This window comes from Drosophila tropicalis, unplaced genomic scaffold, assembly GCF_018151085.1.
Source record: "Drosophila tropicalis isolate 14030-0801.00 unplaced genomic scaffold, ASM1815108v1 contig_859, whole genome shotgun sequence".
Classification (NCBI taxonomy): domain Eukaryota; kingdom Metazoa; phylum Arthropoda; class Insecta; order Diptera; family Drosophilidae; genus Drosophila; species Drosophila tropicalis.
Window position 1 is genome coordinate 11424076 of NW_027173353.1, and position 21731 is coordinate 11445806.

Consider the following 21731-nt stretch of genomic DNA (forward strand, 5'->3'; position numbering starts at 1 on the left):
CGTCGAGAAAAACAGCCGCACAGTATTCTTTTAGTTTGAATGCTGTTCGTATTTTGGATGTTATGCGATTGACTTGTTCAATTGTACCATGTTTTTTCGCGGAAGCCGAACTGGTGTGAAGGGATTGTGTTCTCCGATGCCAGAAATGAGTTTAGTCGGATCTGCAGGACCTTTTCAAAAAGCTTCGAAAGGCATGGCAGCAAAATAATTGGCCTATAGGATGATGGCTGGGTTTTGTCCTATCCATCATGATGATAGTGGACCTTTTCCATGCTCTTGGGAAGTAGCCAATTCTTATTATAGCGTTGAATAGTTTGCAGATGTATTGTATGGCGATGATAGGGAGTTCTAGGATAATTTTCGGTGTGATTAGGTGATGGCAGTGATCTCATCCGATGGGAGTTCCGACTATTCACTACTCACCGTTAATGTGCTAAAAGCGGGAAGTACAAATGAGTTTGATGTTAAGATGTGTGGCAAACACGAATGCCCTCTCTTCGTCACTGCGGGCCCATCCACCGTTTGGATCTCTTATCGGTGAAACTGTCTCTGTACATTTTAAATTTAAGCCAATTTGTTTTGTTGTTTGTAAGCCCATGTAGGCGGGAGAGTGATTGGAAGTTAAATCTAGCAGTGTATCCGCAGTGATCCGATTACGCGGAATCCTCTTGGTTACTGCGAAATCAATCAAGTCAATCTGTTAAAAATAACTGTTCATGGAACAAGGCGGTGAAAGTCACTCTGCGTTAAAAATTTCTTCAAATTTACCTTTCTGAATACCAAAAGCTTGTGATACATTTATTAAATACTGAACAAATTCTTCTAATAGTCTAACTATACTTACTCAAGGACGGGGACAAATCCGCCCAAAGGAATGGCCTGAAGGGCCATTGAAAAGAGAAATGATGACTGGCAAGATAAAAGGATACTGAGACCAAGGAACGACAATACTAATAAGAAACGTATATACATACCAATCAGTCGGAAAAAACGACATGGAATCAACATTCCAGTATGAAGATAATGCCTTTAAAATTCTAAAAAAAATTTTTAATAAAAACTCGACAGCGTTGCCTGGGGAATTTTGTCCTTCAACTAATGAAATTTGATTTTTTCATATGATGTTTACCGCAAACCACTTTTTTTTCAAGGCCGGCGATTGCCTATATCTCACTCAATTTTCAATATTTTTGGATGCAAATTTTCACACATATTGTTTTAATGTTGTATTATCACACAGGCAAACAAAAATTGAGACTATCTGTATCTCAAATAAAAATGACCGATTTTAGCATGAATTAACTATACCGCCCTTAATCGAAAAATGAGGCAAGTAAGTCGACTTGTCGACTTGGGTATACCATACACCAGGTGAAACAAATATTTAAAATTTCGAAGACCAAATGTATGTCTATTAAATTGTTTTTGTTGTGCTGTCTCGCTCACTCTACAAACACACGAGCACTAGCGCCGCCACTAGCCAACGGCCAATTCTGGCCTTGTAGACTGCTTTGTAAAATATGTTCATACGCATATTTTTTTGATAAAATCAGTTATTGTTTAATTTGCGGGGGCGGAAATGGGCGTGGCAAAATTTTTAAATAGCCAGTTTCTGCGCATCTCTTAAACTAGTCTGCATACCAAATTTGATGTCTCTAGCTATTATACTTTTTAGGAAAAACAGTTTTATGTGATTCCTGGGGGCGTAAGGGGGCGTGGCAAAAAGTTTGAAGAATTATTTTCTGCGCGCCAACTAAACGGGTATACAAACAAAATTTGATGTCTCTAGCTGTTATACTTTTTAAGAAAAACAGTTTTATGTAATTCCTGGAGGCGTAAGGGGGCGTGGCCGAAATTCCAATTAACTTTATATACATATGTACATAATACACGAGTATACATACCAAATTTGGTGGCTCTAGCTCTTATAGTCTCCGAGATCTGCGTGTTCATACGGACGGACGGACAGACGGACATGGCTAGATCGACTCGGCTGTTCATCCTGATCAAGAATATATATACTTATAGGGTCGCAGAAGCTTCCTTCTGCCTGTTACATACATTTTGGCGACTTTAATATACCATTTCACCCTATGGGTGTATGGTATAAAAATTTAAATTAATGAATGCACTGATATTTAGAAGTATCTCTGAGCAAAGAACGTACCAGTTTGCTGGCTGAGTGCGGTTTTTTTTTGTCGCTGGGTTATAACGTCCGCCGGTTGGAGCTATACTTATACACTCAGCGTAATTCAATTAAAGGCTTCATTTTTTGAAAGTCGGCTTGTGGAATTCGAGCTCATTCTTGAGAAATCGTTACTCTAAGCTCTTCCACCGATTGAAATTTACGTCCGCCAGCATAAACACGTCTGGCAAGGTTCCCCCACATGTTCTCGATAGGATTTAAATCAGGAGATCGAGTAGGCCATAACATGGTGGAGGCTTGTTTCTCCTAAAACCACGCTCGACTGGCCCGTGAAACATGTATTTGTGCATTATCCTATTTAAAAATTGAGTCAGTAAACGGTTCTTCCTCGAAAAAATCCACAAGAACATTCTCCAACAATTTTATATTGCCTTGAGAGTTTAAACGACCGGAAACTTTGCAAATTGGGGTTCGATTGTGGTAGCTAAAAGCAGCTCACACCCTTAACGATCCTCCTGCACTGATTAGCTTTGTGGAATAACGTTCAGGCTGCCGAATGTCATGCCAGTAGTAATTAAATCCATCAAGTCCATCTAAATTGAATTTTTTTCATCTAAAAAAATTACATTCTAATTTTCTGACCACGACATGTGCTCTTTAGCTAAATCTAGCCGAGCCACCTTGTGACAGTTCGTTAGAGCCGGCTTAGACTTAATTTTTTTCCATTTCAGCCGGTTGCTAGTTGCTAAAACTTGCGGCACATGTCGTTTTGTTATCGGAAGGTCTAATTCGGTCACAATCCTAGATTCAGTGGCATTTTTTGAAGTCCTGAGCGTACTGACACCTTTTCATTATTACATTTTTGTCTATTTTTGTTTTATTATTCTAACGACAAAACTAACTGTACATTTCGCTTAGCGTATGAAAGGGCCTCCGGTTAGTACGTTTTCCGCCTTTAACGACGTAGTTGTATCCCTAGCAATGCTGTTGAAAAAGAGGGAGCTGAAGGCAATGACACGTTGCACGAATGTTCACCAAGTGCAAGTGCAGATGTCATCACTTATCCCATGGGATGTCCCGTATAGATTCGTTTCCCTTTTTATACCCTTGCAGAGGGTATTATAAAATTGGTCAGATGTTTGTAACGCACAGAAGGAGACGTTTCCGACCCCATAAAGTATATATATTCTTGATCAGCATGAGAAGCTAAGTCGATATAGCCATGTCCGTCTGTCCGTCTGTCCGTCGGTGCGTACGCGTTTTACTCAGCCATCTTAAGAGCTATCGGGATGAAATTTTTTTTGGGAGCTTTTTTTTACCCGGGTGAGATAAAGTATGAAAATCTTTGGGATCGGACTACTATATCATATAACTCTGGAACAAAAATTTTTGCAAAAATTGGAGTATCCCCATGAAATTTACCAATATAATAGAATTTGATATAAAATCTCAGATCCCAAAATTTGACCCTGATCGGATAAATAGAACACAAGTTACAGTCTATATAAATCGGTTCAATCGCTGCCGGCAGCTCTGCTTGCTGCCTACTACGTCATCATCAAATCAACAAAGCACATGCATACACACACAGACGCAACGCTACATAAACTGTATGTGTATGCGTGCGTTGCTTTGCTTAGGGAATGAGGGAAGAAGAAGAACAAATTGTACATAGTATGAAGAGTAAAATTGTTTTGTTTGTATATTAATGAATTGAGTTGCAGAAAACAAATTTTGAACATGTGAAATTATTATTGTCAAGGACTGCAAGGGTATATAAACTTCGGCATAGCCGAATTTAACTTCTTTGATATTTCATAGTTAAATTTGATGCTGGATTGTGCAATAGTGAGCCCATTCAGTTTAATATTACGTATACGACTCCCAGTCTTAACTGGTTTTCAGGATATAACGCATGAAATTTTCAGTCCCTCGATCGTCGTCATAAATTTAAAGTACGAAATACGTTGAAATTTTGATCTCGACTTACCGGGTTTGTCTGGTCAACTGTATTAAAGTTAATTAAAAAAAAAAAAACACAAAGATTCAAATTGAGCGGTTTTATCAGATCATATTTCTTTGCTGGGATTATACTTTTATTTCTATCCTTAATTATCTCGAAATTTCTAAGGACGAGACGCTTCAGACGTTTTCCCAATAAAGTCTCACTGAATATTAAATTTGAAATTACGGGTATATTTTATTATTTGATCTTGTTAGTATAACAATTATACATTCTGTTCTTATTACGATGTTTGAATAAGGTTTTTAATGGATTCAGCCGAGTTTTATGACCCAAAGGACTAACTATTTGTGTGACTTATCATATTTCAAATTTGCTGGCACAAGCATAAAAACATTCAACTTGTTCAAGATAAAAAATAAAAAAAAAGAATAGAATAAATTTGTTTCCTTTATAGATTTATGTAGTACGAAAATGCAGGATAACTCTAAAGATTACTTGGCATATTTAACGGCGCTTTACGCTGGTCCATTCACCATCGTCGCCAGCCTTGTTTTCTGTAAGAGATAGTTTAAAAGATAAGTTCGAGACTTAAAAGAATGTTCCAATTTCTTCTTACCTTTGTCCTGGGGCTGATCTCGCTGCTTGGGTGCAGGTTTCTCGTCACGAGGGGCAGGAGCAGTGCGCCAATTGCCACCACCGCCGCCGCTACCTTCCTTAGGACCAGCTCCGCGTACATCACGATCACGGTCGCGGTCACGTCTATCGCCGCCGGCAGGACGACGGTTGTCACTTTGACGTGGAGCGTCGCGCCAATTGCCGCCCGATTCGCGCTGCTGTTCCTCATTACGACGTGGACCATCGTTGCGGCGGAAACCACCACGATCGCGATCGTCCTCACGGTCTCCTCCACGGCGTGGAGCCGGTCCATCATTCCGGAAGTCGCGATCCCGTTCCCGATCGCCACCACGACGCCATTTGTCATCGCGGGAAGGTTGAGCTCCACCAGAGCTGCCGCCACCATCCTTGGGTGCAGCATTACGCTGAGAATCGGGCTCGCGGCGTACGCGCCAAGAATCGGAGGCGCCACCAGCTTCGTTGTCTTTGCGGTCACGATCTGCTCCACGGTCGCGATCTGCACCACGATCACGGTCAGCTCCACGATCACGATCTGCACCACGGTCACGATCACCTCCACGGTCACGGTCGGCTGTTGGAGCGGGCCTACGCCATTCGCTGGCGCCGCCTCCTCCTGCAGCGGCGCTGGGTCGTCCTTCTGGACGATCACCACGGGGACGCCAAGTATCGCGTTCCTTGTCGCTACGCTCACGTTCTACGGCCACCTCACGGGCCAGACGGTCCCGATCTTCCTTGATCTTGCGCTCGGCCTCCTCCTCCTTTGCGCGCTGCTTCTCGTATTGAGCACGACGTTTCTCGTCCTCAGCTTCGCGCTCTAGACGCCGGGCCTCAGCAGCAGCTCGCTCCTCAGCTGCTTGGGCCATACGAATTTCCTCCTCTTTGCGGAGACGTTCCTCTTCCTTTTCGCGCAAGTGAGCCTGACGACGTTCCTCGCGGCGACGGATAACACGATCGGCCAAACGCTTCTTCCGCTCTGCCTCCAGGGCAATTTCGAATTTCTCAACCTTCTCCAAATATAGCGAGGCGCGTTCTTTTTTAAGGGCCTCCAGATACTCATCACGATCAGGATACATACGCTTAAGACGTTCCTGCTGGCTAACGGCATCCTTGCGCTCGGTGATGGCATTCTCGATACGCGTGTGCTCCGTAGCTTCCCAGAACTCCTTGTCCTTCACTTGCTTTTCGGTCAGATACTTCTCGAAAAGTGGAATCTCTTCCAAGCGTTTGGCTCGCTCGAAGTAATCGATTTTCTTCTCTTGCGATTTGAGCTTGGACTGCAATTCCTTCGCTTCGCGCTGCAATTCCTCGTTCTCGCGCTTGGCAATCTGCTCGGCATCCAGTTTCTTGATTCCCTCCTCGTCGAGCTTGGAAAGCATTTTCTTGCCATGGGCTGTCTGAGAAATCTGTTGCACCTTCTCTTTGAGACTCTTCTCGCGAATAGCCTGAATCTCGTTCTGGTGGCGTTTTCGTTCGCGCTCCTCCTGTTCCTGCTCCAGACGTTTCTGCTCGGCCAGTTTGGCTTTGCGTGACTCCTCCTCCTGGCGACGGGCCTCCTCCTCCTCGCGTGCATTGTTTTGCTTCTCGATAAACTCCTTGCGGTCCTCGATGATTTTCTGGCGCTGAAGAATGCGCTGGTGTTCCCGGTCCTTGATTTCATGATAATGGTGTACCATCTGGGTGCGCAACTTGGCTCGCTGCTCGCGCTCCCTGTCGGGATACACAATAGAGACGGCACGAGTCAACACGGTAGACATGTTGACCAACTGAGAGCGGATCTGCTCCGACGGCATTGACTGCAATGTCGGACCATCCGGGCGATACTCACGCTGGCTCTCGGTAAGATCAGTGCCAAAATAGATGCAATGTTTCTGGTGATCGATACGAATCTGCATGTCGTTGTGGCGGACCGACTCCACCAAGAGCTTTTCCAACTCGAACACGTTGCAGAAGGATGCCAGCTCCAGCAGCCGCTTGAACTCGATGCTCTCATAAACTTGAGAGATTTGGCGAATTAGCCGCATTATAGTCACATCTTTTAAAGACTGGATGTACGGAGTTAAAAGTGATGTCTCAGCTGGTCCGCTCTCAATGGTGTCCACAACGGACTGAATACGCTGGCAGAGATTCAGTGGGTTGAAGTCAACCTCCAGCCAGTTGTAGAGGTTTCGGAAGTCCTCCGATACGAGTTGGGGGGACATTTAGACGCACAACTTCACGAATGAGGGAAACTCGAGTCGGTGGCTGAGGCAGACCCAGCAAAATAGCCAGCTTTTGGGCTTTTTCCAAGGGACTCTTGTCAGCCTCTATGAATCGATCGAATTCCGGATGAGCCGATGGCAATGGGATCGATAGAGTGGCCAACAGGACATGAGCAGCCATGCGCTGCAGATCGTCCTTTGTCAGATTCTTCTTAAGTTCGCGTGTTAGTTGGAACAACTTAAGCAGAGCAGCTGCATGGAACAGTTGGTTGCCAGCCTTGCTGAAGACCATTGCAAGTTTTTGGTAATAGTTCGCCATGGTCTTGGGCACGGGCGTCTTCTTGGAGAGAGCCATCAGACCATGAATATCCTCGATGGCCTTGTAAGCTTCCTGCCACAGCTCCATTTGAATGGCTGAGTCCAACAGATAGAGCCTAGTGTCAAGGCAGAGCTGCTGAGTCTCAACCTTGTTAATAGACACTCCCGTGGTCTGGTTGCTGCTCTTGCAGATGTCCTCCAGATGTTTGCGAAGCTTGTCGCACAGACGACGGAATTCACTCTTGCGGTTGTACTTCAAACAGAACTGGAAGGCCATGCGGGCAATATCATGGTATAAAGTCTCGCAGTGAGTGTTTACACGCAGCAACTCCAGACACTGGCAATAGGACTCCCACAAGAACTTGACCCAGGGCAAGAGAATGGTGCGATCCGAACGATCCTGGGCATCTTCACCGCACACTGCACTCATTAGAATGCTCTCTGGCGTTGCGATATTGTCCAAATCGTCCAGCTCGAGGACTGCAACAGCAGCCGATGACTGGGCCTGGGCAGCCTCAGTGTGCTCCTCGGCCATCTTAAGGTAGCCACGGATTACATTCTCCAGCGAATTGACGTTCACCAGCTGGAACATGTTGCGGTACTGGAAAAGACCCTCCTTGGCAATGTGGGACTTCTTAAGCTCCACGCACAAGTACAAATACTTGAACATGAGCGGCTCAATGACCGTCTCCGAGTAAGCATAGTTCCATCTCTTGTTCCGGAACACTTCCTGCAGAGTATCCAAGGCCCGCAAAGGTTTGCCCACCTCAATAAATTCTGCCGGTAGAGAGAGAAATCATCATTTAATAAGAATATAAAAACACGAAGTGAGAAAGAGAGGCACAGAGCGAAATCGGCCTGTCATTTTGACATTTCATTTTCCTTCTCTTTTCTACCGCCGCATGGAAAATTCTGCCTGTGCTTACCATTGGCCCTCTTCAGAGCATTTTCCGGACGTTGCGTGTAACGCGCCATGTTCACTTAATCGCAATTCAATATTCGTCCGCTTAAAATTTACTTTTTTATTAATTTTTAGCAGCTGCGAGGCTTGCTATAGCTGAAAATTTACAAATAAATCTTCGGCTCGCCTACGTGTTGGCCACGAGTTTTGGCAAAATGGCCGATTTATTCAGGTACAGGGTTGTACGCCAAGGGTCCAATCGAAAGTTATCGATAACAACGTTAACGCATTACGTTATAAATGTAAACAAATTGCAATATTTTTAAAAAATACAAATTAAAATAAAGCGTGGAAATGACCAAGTTGTGGAAGAAATATATACTCTGGTTTGCCCAGGAGCATGTGGACTTTCGTTTAGCTGAATTTGAGTCACTGTCCAAATTGTTTGGCTTTAAATTTCAGCATTTATCCGATCAGTTTTTGGTACAAATCCGTAAAACGTTATTATGAATGAGATTTGAAATAAAACCCAATTTTTTTTTTTTTACATTAGAAACCGTTCTGGCTGGTAGAGTTTCCCAACGACGAGACTGCCCTACAATATGCCTCCAGGTCGGTTGCCCTGCGTGCCATCTTCGAGTTGTATGCCCACGGTCAAACATTGTCCGCGTTTCATGAAAGACTTCGCAACCATGTGGAAACGCATCCAGCCAAAGTTGAGGCACATTTTGGAGCCAAAACTAGTTTCAAGATCACTGTGGAGACCTATAATAAGCATTTCAGTCAGCGCGAAAAGATAGAAAAGATTGAAACAATGAATTATTTACCATTGTCTGGTCCTGTGGATCTTAAGCATCCTAAAGTGGAGTGGTGGTATATTGAATTCTGGGGATTGGATCCTACGGCAGTGCCACCCGTTCCAGATGACATACTTTTTGGACGCTTGCTGGGCTCAGGCCAGAGGCATTTAATCAAGGACCTATCGCTGAAGCAGCGAAAATTTATTGGCAATACCAGCATGGATGCCCAATTGAGTCTTCTTATGGCCAACCAAGCAATGGTAGCTCCAGGAGATCTGGTGTTCGATCCCTTTGTGGGCACCGGCTCATTGCTAGTAAGTGCAGCTAAATTTGGTGGATATGTAATGGGCGCCGATATAGATTATATGATGCTACATGCCCGCTGCCGCCCCAGTCGTATAACCCAAAAGGTGCGAGAGAAAGATGAGAGTATTAGATCAAATCTAAAACAGTACGGATGCGCCGATCGCTATATGGATGTTGTAGTTGCTGATTTCTCCAATCCCCTGTGGCATCCGCGCGTCTCATTCGACAGCATCATAACAGATCGTGGGTACAATTTCAAAAGAAAAACAGAGAATTATAAATTGATTTCCTGTTCCTTGCAGCTCCCTATGGCATACGCGAGGCTACAGAAAAAGTGGAAACAAAGGTACCTGTCAAAGAGAGCACGCGAAATGCTGATATGACTCATTATCCCTCCACATCGCATTATGCCTTGCAGCATTTGTATGCTGATCTGCTCGATTTCGCATCCAAGCACTTGAAAATAGGCGGCCGTCTCGTCTGCTGGCTTCCATTTCACCGGTAAATGAGATTTATAATGTTTATAATAATTCATTTTGATACTGACTATAACTTTTAGAGAGGACTACAGCGAGGCTACACTACCACAGCATCGTAATCTCCAACTTGTGGCAAATTCAGAGCAATTGTTGACGGGCCAAACGGCACGACGTCTGCTCACTTACGAGAAATGCTCCCAAACAGAGCCAAGCGATAACGGGGCGCCCATACAAGTTGCCACTCCGTCAGAGGATTTTCGGGACCGTTACTTTAACAATTGCGTGGAGTCGCGTCAGGAGCGACGCATGCGCAAAGCTGAACAACGGGAGCAGGGGCGCCTTGAAATGCAAAGAAGAGGCAAAGTTCCATCCGATGGTCGGGCAAAGAAATGCGATTTAAATAAATCACGTTTTGATTAGAAATTAATATTGATTTACTAGAAAATTTCATTATTGTCACATTGTTCGGCCAGGCGACAGTCAAAAACTTTTGCAAATTTCGCTAAAAGCACTTCACTGGCCATATCCACACTCGTGTGCCTCCCCAGCTGCTCGGTTATGGAAGTTACTCCTTTGCCCTCAATCCCGCAGGGCACTATGTGCTCAAACCATTTGAGATCCGTGCAGCAATTGAGACCAATGCCATGAGTGGTGACGTAACGAGACCCGTGAACGCCAATTGCACAGATCTTTCTATCGCCAACCCAAATGCCCGTATCCTGGGTTCTCCCTGCATTTGGTATGCCCATCTGTTGGCATGTTTCAATCACCAACTGTTCCAATGTGGCCACATACCACCGCATACTAGGCTTAAACTGGCGTAAATCCAATACGGGATAGGCGACCAACTGGCCAGGACCGTGGAAAGTAATGAGACCACCGCGATCCGTGCGATGAAAATCTGCTCCCAGGTGACGTAAGCGCAGCTCATCCTCTATCGTATATCCACGGGTGCGTATGCCAATCGTGTAGACAGGATCATGTTCCTGGAGTACAATATAATTACGGAAATCAGCGAAATCCGGCCTATTCTTGGTCGACTCGGCCAACTTTCGCTGCAGCTCCAAACCAGCGGTATAACTATGGCGTCCAGCACGCACTATAGTTACCAATGGCTGTCGAATGGCCATTCGTTAGACGTTAAAACTAAAAATCCTAAATAAACATTTAAAATGTTTCGTTTTGTTATATCGATAATTTATGGGTTCGATAGTCAATCGTGGAAGTACACTGTCTAACAAAATTGTGAACTCATAAGTGGTAATCTACGTATTGGCAAAGCTATTTGTTCTTTAAATTTCTACTGTAAACAGCAGTTTTGTGTTGTTGTAACCTGCTTAACAATAGCAGGATAGAAATATAAATTAATCCTCGTCAGACTCCTGCTTTCTTGGACTGAACGATTAGATGCATGTTCTTTGACCATGTCGTCTACAAGAAGATCGTTTGGTGTTATCCACTTTTTTTCGTCATCGAGCACCTCCTTTGCTGCTTTATAATCGACCAGATTCTTTATATTTACACGTTCCTTCATCGCCGATGACCGCAATTAGGAGAATTTGCTTTCAAACTCCTCGACAGTTGCACTGGACGTCTCCAAAGTTCGGCTATTTGGCTCAGGGGAATATCCCTACTTTCATCTAGCTTTTTTTTACTTGATCGCCTTCATACTTTTGACATCGTTGGCTACACTTTTAAATTATTTCCCGGTAAGGTGACAAAAAATTTTATAAAAAAAATAGATCACAATTGTTAATTCTTTCTTGTATAACACATTAATTAATTATGTACTTACACTTCATAACAAAAAGTGTACCACCGATCACCAGTGTAGTTAATTGCATTTTAAAATTTATATAATATAATAAATTACCGATTTTGTTCATTTGTTTAAGAAATCTTAATAAATGCGATGGTTTAAATATTGGGGAAGCAAATCCATCAGATTGTCGAATAGGATCTTCAAAAATATTAAAATAATGCCAAAAAAATTGGGTGAAAATGCGCCAATAACAATTAAGTCATCGTGTATTCACTTGTATTTACTTAGGATTCTTCAAAGTCATCTTGTCAAGTTATTTAATTAATTTCTACGGTATGGAGGAGCGGGAACTCAAGGTATACCGATACTTGTGATTGTTAAAATAAATTTGAGACTTATTTAATGCTTTATCACAATGTTGTTCGAAATAGAAACTGATGAATTGATTAAAATGTCATATCTTCGTATTTCGAATGTAAATGCGAACCACATAGGGAGTGCCCACTGTCCCAAGTGAATTTCGCTTTCGCCGTCAAGTGAACGTAAACGTGAACCTTCTACGTCGCCGTCATCTAACAAATGTTTTATATATTTTATTAATGAATATATTAACACTCACACACAAACAAAATAGTTAAAAATATATAATTAAAAAAATATAATTAATAGAAACTGATAAATTGATTAAAGTCATATTTTGGATTTTAACAATGCTCAAAAATATAAAATCGAACCACATAGCGAGTGCCCACTGTTCCAAGGTGAAATTCGCTTTCGCCGTCAAGTGAACGTGAACGTAAACGTTAACGTAAACCTTCGCCTTCGCCGTCATCTTACGGAGTTTCGTGTTAAAAAATTGATGCAAAAAGTGTGGCAATTGTCAATACCTATTGATTTGCCATCAACCAGGCAAAGGACTCGGGAACCAGAATTGGAAGCATTCGAATGAAATTGCCATAGTAGACGGAGGGACCCAGATAAGGGACATGACGACACGTCAGGATGAACGCGTCGGCGATGAGATTAATATTGGAGGTGGCGTTGGCAATGAGGCTGTGGCCGCCACTGCCACTGGATATCGCAATTTGCCGCACAGTCCCGAGATGGCTAACTATTTGGCCCATCAACAACACCTGATTCATCACCAGCAGCAACATCAGCAGCAGCACCAAGGGCAGGGGCCTGGTCCAGGAGCAGCCCCAATGATGTGGCCCCCGCCTCCTCCACCACATGTGGCTGCCTCATTTCAGCATCATCAGCATCCACAGCAACCACATCAACAACAAGCACCGCCGCCACCGCCGCATATGTACAACGAATACTTATACAACTTGACCTATTCCGGCCAGGCTGGTCCGGAAACCTATTCTGTGCTGCCTGTGGGCCATGGCAACTTTCTCAAGGTCTACCACCGTCCCGAAAATCCGGTCAATGATGCTAATGCTGCCCTTTATACGCATATCAATATGACGTCACTAAACCAGCATCCCCAACATCAGCACGCCCAGGTGCAGCCAGCACCGACTCAGGCACAGGCCACCCCACTCTACGAATTGTTTGCCACCAATCCTCTGCTGCCAAAACCTGAAATGAATTTGGCAGGAGCAACTCAACCGCAAACGCAGCCGCCAATTCCCCATGCTCCTTCTGCTTCGGCTGCACCGATGTATCAACCATTTGAGGAGCCACCGAGTAATGCCAATCTGCTGATAAATAATCTGGTAAATAATTGGTCGCCCAATCTCACAGGAGGCAGTTACATACAATTCGGTGGCAGCGACGAGGTCAAGGAGAATGTCAATATCAATATCCAAAAAGAGTCCTCGCCCATTCACCAGCAACAGCAGCAGCCACTGCCACCCGTGATATCGGAAGCGCCAGTTTTGAAGCCTGTCCAAGCTATGCCGTCTCCTACACCGCCACCAAAGCCAACCAAAACTATTCCCCCATTGGCCAGCAGCATTCCTCCCAAGTCCACGTCCACTGCCCAAGGAACCAAGTCGACAATCGTGGTGACAGATCGGCCGGAGGCCAAAAAGCGGATAGTTGCCGAAGTAAAGCCCATGCCCATGTCCTATTCGGATGTGCTAAGTAAGGGAACACACAGCAGCAGCAATACGGCCCGAAATGAAGGTCGCTCCGAAAGTCTTGGCCAGCAGCAGCAGCAACAACAACAGCAACGGCGGCAAGGCAAGGATCTGGGAGATGGCAACAATCGAGATACACGTATGTCAAAGCGTTCCCCATTGCATGAGCCAAAGGATATGCAGCAATCCAATCAAGGCACTACAACAACTGGACATGGACGTAGTAAGAAGCGTGGAGGTCAGAACACCCATCAGACAGGAAGAGATTACAAACTGCCACCATCACAACAACCACAACAGCAGCAGCAGCAGCATCAACTGCCATCCGTTCAAGCTCCTCCTCAGATGAAGACAAACAAGGCAAATGCGATTAATCAGGAGAAGAAACGTTTCACCCAGCCAAAGATAAACCATAATCAGGCCAGCAATGGCTTTGCCCTCAAATCCTCAAATGATCATAGTAAAAATAATTCATCCTCTGCTTCCTCCTTGGCATCATCGTCTGCATCGTCCTCATCAGCCTCCAGCTCCAGCAGCCAACCAACTCCAGTTCCCACTACACAATCTCGCAGATTCATCAATAATAACAAAAGCAACTCCAATACCAATCAATCGAATCAATCAGGTGGCAGCAAACGCTATTCATCCTCGTCAAACACAAACATGGGTTCGAATAGCACCAATTCCGGCTATTCATATTCATCGAAACGCAGCAATCGTAACAATGCCTATGCATCCTCATCCTCCAATTCACCATCTCATCATGCCGGTAGCCTTAGCAACGGCGGCGGCAGCAGCTTAACCTCCAGTCGCAATTACGAGCTGGCCAAACGCATTCTTCGCACCTGGTGGATCTACACACTTAAACTGCTTACCTGGCTATTCTATCTGGTCTACGACATCATTGTACTTGGCTGCAGCATGGCCTATGAGCGTCTTACGATTGGTTATGTCTCCGGACTGGCCTATGCCCGGCAACTGCACAAAGAGTTAAAGCAGAATTCTGGCAAGCCAAGCATCTGGTGGCGTAACTATTGGCGTCGTTTCGACGCTCGCTTTGCCAAGACATCGCGATGGGCCTTTTGGCGGCGTTTCTATAAACGTAAGCCGCCCGAGAACACTGCCGAGCAATTCAAGACTGGACGCCTGCCCCAAACGGGTGAAGAGGCCATGTATTCGCTACTAAATTGTAAAGGCAAAGATGCATACAGGTGAGAGATTTGAAATGTTTTGGAATTCGCTTTCGGCTTTTAACATGCTTTTTGTTCTCTTCTATGGCAGCATATTGGGTGTTCCGCCGGACAGTCCTCAGGAGCAGATACGTAAGCATTATAAAAAGATTGCCGTGCTGGTGCATCCCGATAAAAATAAACAGGCTGGCGCCGAGGAGGCATTTAAGGTGCTCCAGCGAGCATTTGAGTTAATTGGTGAACCAGTAAGCTACACCAAAAAAAGGTCCTAAGCAAACAAATCTAAAAATTACCTTATTGATACAGGAAAATCGTCTGATCTATGACCAAAGCATAGCCGAAACGCTGCATGCGGAAAAGGCCTGGACAGAGCTGCATGATTTGTTGTCCCAACTGCAAACCAAAATGGCCGAAGCAGCTAACACTATAAGGTAAAAAACAACGAATTTAAAGAGAAAATAGTCAGAAGTTTCATTCAATCTTACACAGATGCAGCACCTGCGCCCAGCGTCATCCGCGCAAACTGACCGATCGTCCTCATTATGCCGCCCGTGAATGTGCCTCCTGTAAGATACGTCACGCGGCGAAAGATGTGAGTGTTTGATTTAGCTATTTTTGATTCTTTGAATAATTTCTGCTTGCAATGTCACAGGGCGACATTTGGGCTGAGACGAGCATGATGGGACTACGCTGGAAATATTTGGCTCTCATGGATGGCAAGGTGTACGATATAACCGAATGGGCCAATTGCCAAAAGGGGGCGTTGTCGCATTTGGAGCCCAATTCGCATATGGTACAGTATCGCATTGTGCGTCACTCTACACAGCAGCAACAGCAGCAGCAGCAACAACAACAGCAGCAACAACAGCATCAGCAGCAGCAGCAACAACAGCAGCAGCACCATCATCAGCAACAGCAACATCACGACCGTGGCGGTCATCATCCTGGCGCTGGTGCAAGTGGCGTGAGGTGACTAAACTTTGTTTCTTTTCCCACACACACACTATAAATCATAATCCCTCCTTTTTTTCTCTCTCTCTCTCTCCATTTTCCTGTTTGCAGCGAAGCAACGTTGCACGAGTTTCTGGACAATTTGTATAGCGGTCAGCATCCAGGTGCGCCCAATGCTCCGCCTTTTGCGGGCAATACACGTCGCCGTACGCGCCGTAACTAACCGGAGCACTCCGCCCTCCCCTAGTGTGGCCTAATCTTAAGTGTTTTTAAAATCTCTAACCTAACAATTAATAATGATAGCAACATAAACATATAATATACATAAATATGCCCATGCATTGCAGTCGGCTGCATGGTTTTTACTCACTTTTCTTCATACACATGTACATGCCTGCAATTGGCAGTCTCCCCCTCAACGAACCCCTTTTGTTTCTTCATAAGCGTGTCCAACCCAATTGAAATCCTTTTTCTTTCGTTTCTTTTGATTCCCCACTTGTTTCTCTTTCTTTTCTTATCGTTAGATCGTTTGTATGCAATGCTTTACAATTTTCGTGTTGATAATTCTAATGAAATTGTCTCACAATTGCTTACCACTTACTTTATAGTTTACATTTGTACTACCTACTATTTAACTTTTACATTTTTTTTTTTTTTTGCCCAACATTCATGGACAGAATAACACGCCCACATAGCTCGTAGCAACTATGCATAGATTTAAGTTACGTACATACTTATAAAAGATATATATATATAAATATTATTGGCCCTCGCCGATTTGCATACGTCCGTCGTTTGACGTACGCGGCGTGCGGCGTGTCGGAATGTAAATTCTTACGCATTCAAATTAAACATAAATGTTGATTAAAACAATATCGAAAGCATAAAACAAAAAAAAAGTTTTATTTCAATATAAAGTGTTGATTAACTAACTAAAAACAATATTTTATATGTCTAACAAGTTTATTTAGGTTCTTGACCGATTCTTAATTAAGATGTTGTAATCCAGTCAAAGTAATAGCAAAACCCCGCCCTATACCGAAGGAGCGGACTACAGACATCGGCTTCCTTCCCCTATGTTAATATCGTCACAATAGGAATTCAAGCACTTAGACCTAGACTCAATGGCCATCTAAATGATATGAATTTTCTAATTGAACATCCTCCACTAAGATCCTAAACAACTTAAGACAATATTTCTGATTTATTTTAAGAGTTACTCTGATGCTAGAAATTGAAAGAAGAACCCCGGCGTTTCATCCTTGTAAGAATTGTCTTTATATTTCGAATGATTTTGATGCGAGTTTGTATCTATATACTTTCAGTACCCATTGTCAATTTGACAAATTTTTGTAATATGTGCAAAGAAATGAAGAGACTTTCTCATTTCCGACAAACCTATACCATATCAAGATCAAATGTATTATCGAGAAGAAATCCAGAATCCATAACAATGGGAATCCAGCAGTGTTGCTAACTGTAGCTGTAGATTGGATAAAGATATCCAATCCAGTTTATGTCAGATTGGTGTGAAAATTTTTGTTGAAAGCGAAAGCAGCATCTTTGAATCCTACACACAACTTATTTTTTAATGCAAAGCCGTTTGTCATTTCGCCATTACGATTCAGCAATCCACGAAGGAAGCAGGTTAGCTACTGAGCACTCAAAAAGATTACCATCTTTAGGGTCCTTAGTCATCAGTCACTGCTTGCGATATGTGATTGCCCCCTTTTTAATCCCACCAACTAGAAGGACTACTCACAAAGTTGACTTCGTTGAACCACAGATTCCCTGTTCCAGTCAACCTACATAGACGAGCTTGCGTCTCCCAATTCTGTCCCAGTTTCCTTGTATTTTTGTAGATATGACTTCAGTAGACAGCTTTTTTAAAGTACTTCTAAATAAGTAATGAAACAAAAACAAACACATTCTTACATTAGCTAATCCCCTTGGCGAATTTGTATTACTACTAAGTCTAGTTTTGTTAAATTCAAATGGAGAAATACAAAAACTTGCTGTACATTTTGAAAAAAAAAAAATATTCTGGTATTTGCAGTCCTGAATATTTGTCCCAATAACCCAATTGTAGATCTATATGTTGAGGGATGTGAAAGCGAAGATCCAGTGGGTGACCAATGGGTTCGTGTGGTCATCCAACCACTCGCAATGCCAAAAATAAAACAATGCCTCTTCCATGAATGATATGTAAATTTCTGCTGGAGCAGCTTGCGGTTCCCTAAAGCTAATTGTCAAATGTCCATATAGACTTTCTTAGGGATAAGTTTGTCTCACAATCCAGATATTTTATGAAGAAGATATGTGTGGTTACTGAACTATTAGAGAAGACTGAGCAGTAAACATTCGTGTCCAGTTTTATGGCTATGTATATTCCAGTCCCTTAGCCAGGTTTCAAGGTCTAAAAACTGAGGCTTTGGTTTCCATCTCCAAGTGCTGGAAAGGCACTCCAACATCATCAGGATAGGTGCCACCGCAGTTTTTAGTAATTGGTAGGACACGAAAGGCATGTGGAACATAATCGGATGTAGAACATGTTTTCGGGGATTGACCGGTTAGTAAATAAAGATTTTAGGATACGAAAATTCAACAATTTTCGAGGGAGAGACTTTGTCGCTTGGAGCATCTATTAAAATTGCACAATTACTTCAAAGATTTACTAGATTAACGTGAAGGCAATCGCAAAAAGTAACAAATCAATATCGGACTCCCCCTTTATCCGTCCATAATGTCTGATGGCCCAGCACACTTGGGGAACTCAAAGACCAACCGCTCTAACAGATGTTTCCCCGATGGTAATTTGGTGTAGAATCGTCTGTCGCTCAGGAAGAACAGGGTTCTTGGGAGAATAGTTTTCAGTGTATACAGGAGTTCATGATACTTTGAAAAATGCCTGCTGGACGTCAAGAAGAACTGTTGAACATTATTCTCTGTTTTCGAAATGTTTGTTTTATTTCAAATCTTTCCCAAATGGATAGATAAACGGTATCAAGGTCGTACAGCTCCTTCAGGCCTTAGAAAAAGAATCACCAGTCCAGTTATTACACTTAAGTGACAGGATGAGTTAGACGACGTGCCCTACTCTTTAGAATGTCCTTGCAGGGGCTGAGCTCGAATCTCGTGCCGTTCATGTCACCTTTCCAGGTTAAATTGAAAAAATAAAAATAATACTTTTAAATACAGTTGGTTTTTGAATTTTTTTGTTTTTTATTGAAAAAATGCTCCATTCCATTTTCGCCTAATTCTCTACACATTTTATTGTTGGTTTTTGCTTTTGTTTTTTTTTTCTTTTCCGTTTTGTTTTAATTTCATAATGGATTTTTGTTTGTTTGTTTTTTTTTTTGTTGTGTTTTTGTTTGTTGTTTTGTATTTTTGTTTTTCTGTATAATAATAATAATAATAATTACATAATGTTTACATACTGATCCACAAAAATGGCTACTACGCATACAAAACGTAATGCAATTGCATACCCTATAGAACCTAGAGTGTGTGGGACTTACAGTCTATTTTGTTTGTTTTGTTTGTTGCTTTGCTGATTTAAATTGGATTTATGCTTACACACACACATATACATACATACATATGTATAGAACATTCATCATCATCATTTTTATATATGTATATAGTATGTATTTGTATAACTTGTGGGGGGATATTTCGGAATTTGTTTCAATGTTTGTTTTGTTTATCAAAATGAGAGCAAAAATTTGCACATGGCTGCGGCATAATTTATTTATAATAAATTAATAATACACAATCATTTTAGTGATTGTGGTTTTTTGTGTATTTGAATTGAGTTTTGTTTTTGTTTTTGCGATTTTCTGTTTCACTTAAATAGCTGATGACTATTTTCGCTTTGACTTTTAGTTGTAACAATTAATGTGCCTAAATTTAAATTACAATTTCCTTTTTGTGTCTGGGTTTCCTTCTCCATTTTTTTGTTGTTTTTGTTTTTACAAAAGTTGGTTGACTTTCGGTGTGCCACATTTAACTTGTATATATAATTATGCAGATTATGGACTAAATTCTATGCTTAAATAGGTGAATTCCATGTTTGCACATTTTGAAATTTAATAAACATTAATTTTTAGTTTATAAACTGTTTTATGCTGGGCTGCCGTTGTTTTGTTTGCTTTCCATTTGCTTTGTTTGATTTTTTTTTGTTTGTTTTTTTGTTTTTTTTTGTTGTTTTGTTTTATACAATTTTGTAGTATGTACTTATAATTTATAAGCTTTGTACAACTAAAGTAGTTAAAAAAAGAAAAAAGCAACAAAAATGTATTTTTATTTAATCGTTAGTTAGAAGTATGAATGCATTTAGCAATGCCTATACAATCTCTCTATATATATTTCTGTATATATATTATGTATGCATCGAATATGTTTAGCAATTGCTTCTCGATCGCCAGCTGCAGAAATACATATACACATATACATATATATATATATATATATATATATTGGAATATCGATTTTCTATCAATAACAATATGTCCCTTCAAAAAGTGTTTCCACGCGTTTGTCCGTTCTTTTGCTATTTACTTAACATTTCTCCACATTGGATGTATGCATGTTGTGTATGTGGGTGAGTGTGTGGTTGTGTGGGTGGGTGCGTGGTTGGTTGGTTGATGGTGGTGTGTGGTTGTTGTTGTTGCTGTTGTGTAATTATGACTCTGGCGCTGCTGCTGCGGCTGTGCTCCTTGCTCCCTAAGCTCTGTGTTGGCGCCGACCCGCTTTCTGCCTATATTATTTCTGTATCTTTCGCTGTGTCAGCTCCTGGGCCACATCGTCCAGCAATTTGGTGGCATGTCCATTGCCATAACCATTGGCCAGCAGTGTGCCATTCGTTTTGTGCGCACTGCCATTGGCCAAGCCCGACGTCGTCGTCGTCGTGCCATTTGCCAGTGGCTTATAGCCGTTCTTGACTCCATTGACATGACCATTGCTGAAGGTGGCATTGCCATTTGCCTTCGATGCGATCGTCTCGGTTTGTGGCTGCGGCATGGCTAGATCATCGTGGGCATTGATACTCTTGCAGTAGCCGTTGGGTTTGGCGTGTCCATTGGCCGCCGCTGCCAGAGCGGCATTCTTTTTCTGAAAGAAAACACAAGAAGACGCAATCAGAGAGTGTGAGATGAAGAAAGAAACGCCAATATGTATGTTAAGATATTATTATGCAATCAACTGAACTAAATGATTTGTAGCCCCTTCTCCCGTACCCCCTCCTCCTCCTCCAGAGCACTCTCGATTCAACTTTCACTCCGCTGCGGCGGATGCTGTCTGGCCGATGCTGTGGGTCGTTAAACGGCATTCGTTTTGGCATTGTTTTCTTTTTGGGTTACTGCTTTGGGCGCCTCTACACCCCCCTCGGCAATCGAGTTCCCAGAGACCCAACACTTGACGAAATCTTGTTAATGAATTTGGACCACAACCACAACATCAACGCTTCGGTTTGCCATAGGCCCGTCGCAAGGTGCAGAGCGTTGATAGCGATGATATAACCGCTTTGGTTTTGCTTTTCGGTTTTCATTTTCATTAACACAGACCGGAATCTGGAACACCGACAACGACGCGTCGCCGACGACGACGTCACAAGTTTGCCGCTCGCTTAGAGTAAAAGATGCTTTTTGTAAGCAACGTGGGAAGTGCCTCCACCACCACCACGACCACCACCACTTGAATGAGACTGATAACAATGGTCCCTAGGCCCGATGGCCATTAACGATAATGAGACGACCGTAAAGGTTGCTAATGTCGTCACCTAAGTGCTGGCCGAAAGTCATTTCCGGAACACTTACCATGAGACGGCTTCTGTAGGCTGCCTTGTAGAACTCGTTGAACAGGAAGAAGAACATGACGGCATGCATTCCGATCCACCAGACAAAGGCCTTCGGGTAATTGCAGTCGATGAAGAGCAATTGGAAGGCGTGCACCATGATCAAAATGAACTGGACCTAAATGCCAATGCAAAAG

General features: G+C 42.8%; 5 protein-coding genes across 9 annotated transcripts in view; 2 read left to right on the forward strand and 3 right to left on the reverse strand.

The window, feature by feature from the left end:
- Positions 1-4321: 4321 nt before the first annotated feature.
- eIF3a (eukaryotic translation initiation factor 3 subunit a) lies at positions 4322-8398 on the reverse strand. Its single transcript, XM_068298216.1, is given in 4 exon segments — positions 4322-4666; positions 4729-6940; positions 6942-8041; positions 8191-8398. Coding segments are annotated over 4 exon segments (3411 nt in total). The 5' UTR covers positions 8240-8398; the 3' UTR covers positions 4322-4616.
- A 52-nt stretch (positions 8399-8450) lies between these two features.
- LOC137583255 (tRNA (guanine(10)-N2)-methyltransferase homolog) lies at positions 8451-10177 on the forward strand. The gene is made up of 4 exons (XM_068298217.1): positions 8451-8648; positions 8719-9514; positions 9574-9772; positions 9831-10177. Exons 1-4 carry the CDS (start codon positions 8520-8522, stop codon positions 10168-10170), a joined length of 1464 nt encoding a protein of 487 aa, XP_068154318.1. The 5' UTR covers positions 8451-8519; the 3' UTR covers positions 10171-10177.
- On the reverse strand, positions 10161-10965 carry Lipt2 (Lipoyl(octanoyl) transferase 2). The gene has a single exon (XM_068298218.1). It carries the CDS (start codon positions 10878-10880, stop codon positions 10188-10190), a length of 693 nt encoding a protein of 230 aa, XP_068154319.1. The 5' UTR covers positions 10881-10965; the 3' UTR covers positions 10161-10187.
- A 1362-nt stretch (positions 10966-12327) lies between these two features.
- LOC137582371 (uncharacterized) lies at positions 12328-16105 on the forward strand. Its single transcript, XM_068296884.1, has 6 exons — positions 12328-14810; positions 14881-15034; positions 15096-15220; positions 15279-15381; positions 15442-15758; positions 15852-16105. Exons 1-6 carry the CDS (start codon positions 12499-12501, stop codon positions 15961-15963), a joined length of 3123 nt encoding a protein of 1040 aa, XP_068152985.1. The 5' UTR covers positions 12328-12498; the 3' UTR covers positions 15964-16105.
- Positions 16106-18938: 2833 nt separating this feature from the next.
- Positions 18939-21731, reverse strand: part of LOC137582640 (very long chain fatty acid elongase AAEL008004) — a 34924-nt gene continuing 32131 nt past the window's right edge. For all 5 annotated transcript variants that reach the window (XM_068297260.1, XM_068297259.1, XM_068297255.1 and 2 more), the window contains 2 exons: positions 21557-21712; positions 18939-20852 (listed from right to left, as the gene is read on the reverse strand). In XM_068297260.1, the coding sequence (XP_068153361.1) occupies positions 20505-20852; positions 21557-21712 (504 nt within the window). In that variant the 3' untranslated portion in view covers positions 18939-20504. The remainder of the gene's footprint in view (positions 20853-21556; positions 21713-21731) is intronic.

Coding starts and splice junctions, on each gene's coding strand:
- LOC137583255 (XM_068298217.1), top strand. CDS start 8,520: ATGACCAAGTTGTGGAAGAAATATATACTCTGGTTTGCCCAGGAGCAT. Junction 9,515..9,573: donor CGACAGCATCATAACAGATC/GTGGGTACAATT, acceptor TGTTCCTTGCAG/CTCCCTATGGCATACGCGAG. Junction 9,773..9,830: donor TGCTGGCTTCCATTTCACCG/GTAAATGAGATT, acceptor TATAACTTTTAG/AGAGGACTACAGCGAGGCTA.
- Lipt2 (XM_068298218.1), bottom strand. CDS start 10,880: ATGGCCATTCGACAGCCATTGGTAACTATAGTGCGTGCTGGACGCCAT.
- LOC137582371 (XM_068296884.1), top strand. CDS start 12,499: ATGACGACACGTCAGGATGAACGCGTCGGCGATGAGATTAATATTGGA. Junction 14,811..14,880: donor AAAGGCAAAGATGCATACAG/GTGAGAGATTTG, acceptor CTTCTATGGCAG/CATATTGGGTGTTCCGCCGG. Junction 15,035..15,095: donor TTGAGTTAATTGGTGAACCA/GTAAGCTACACC, acceptor TTATTGATACAG/GAAAATCGTCTGATCTATGA.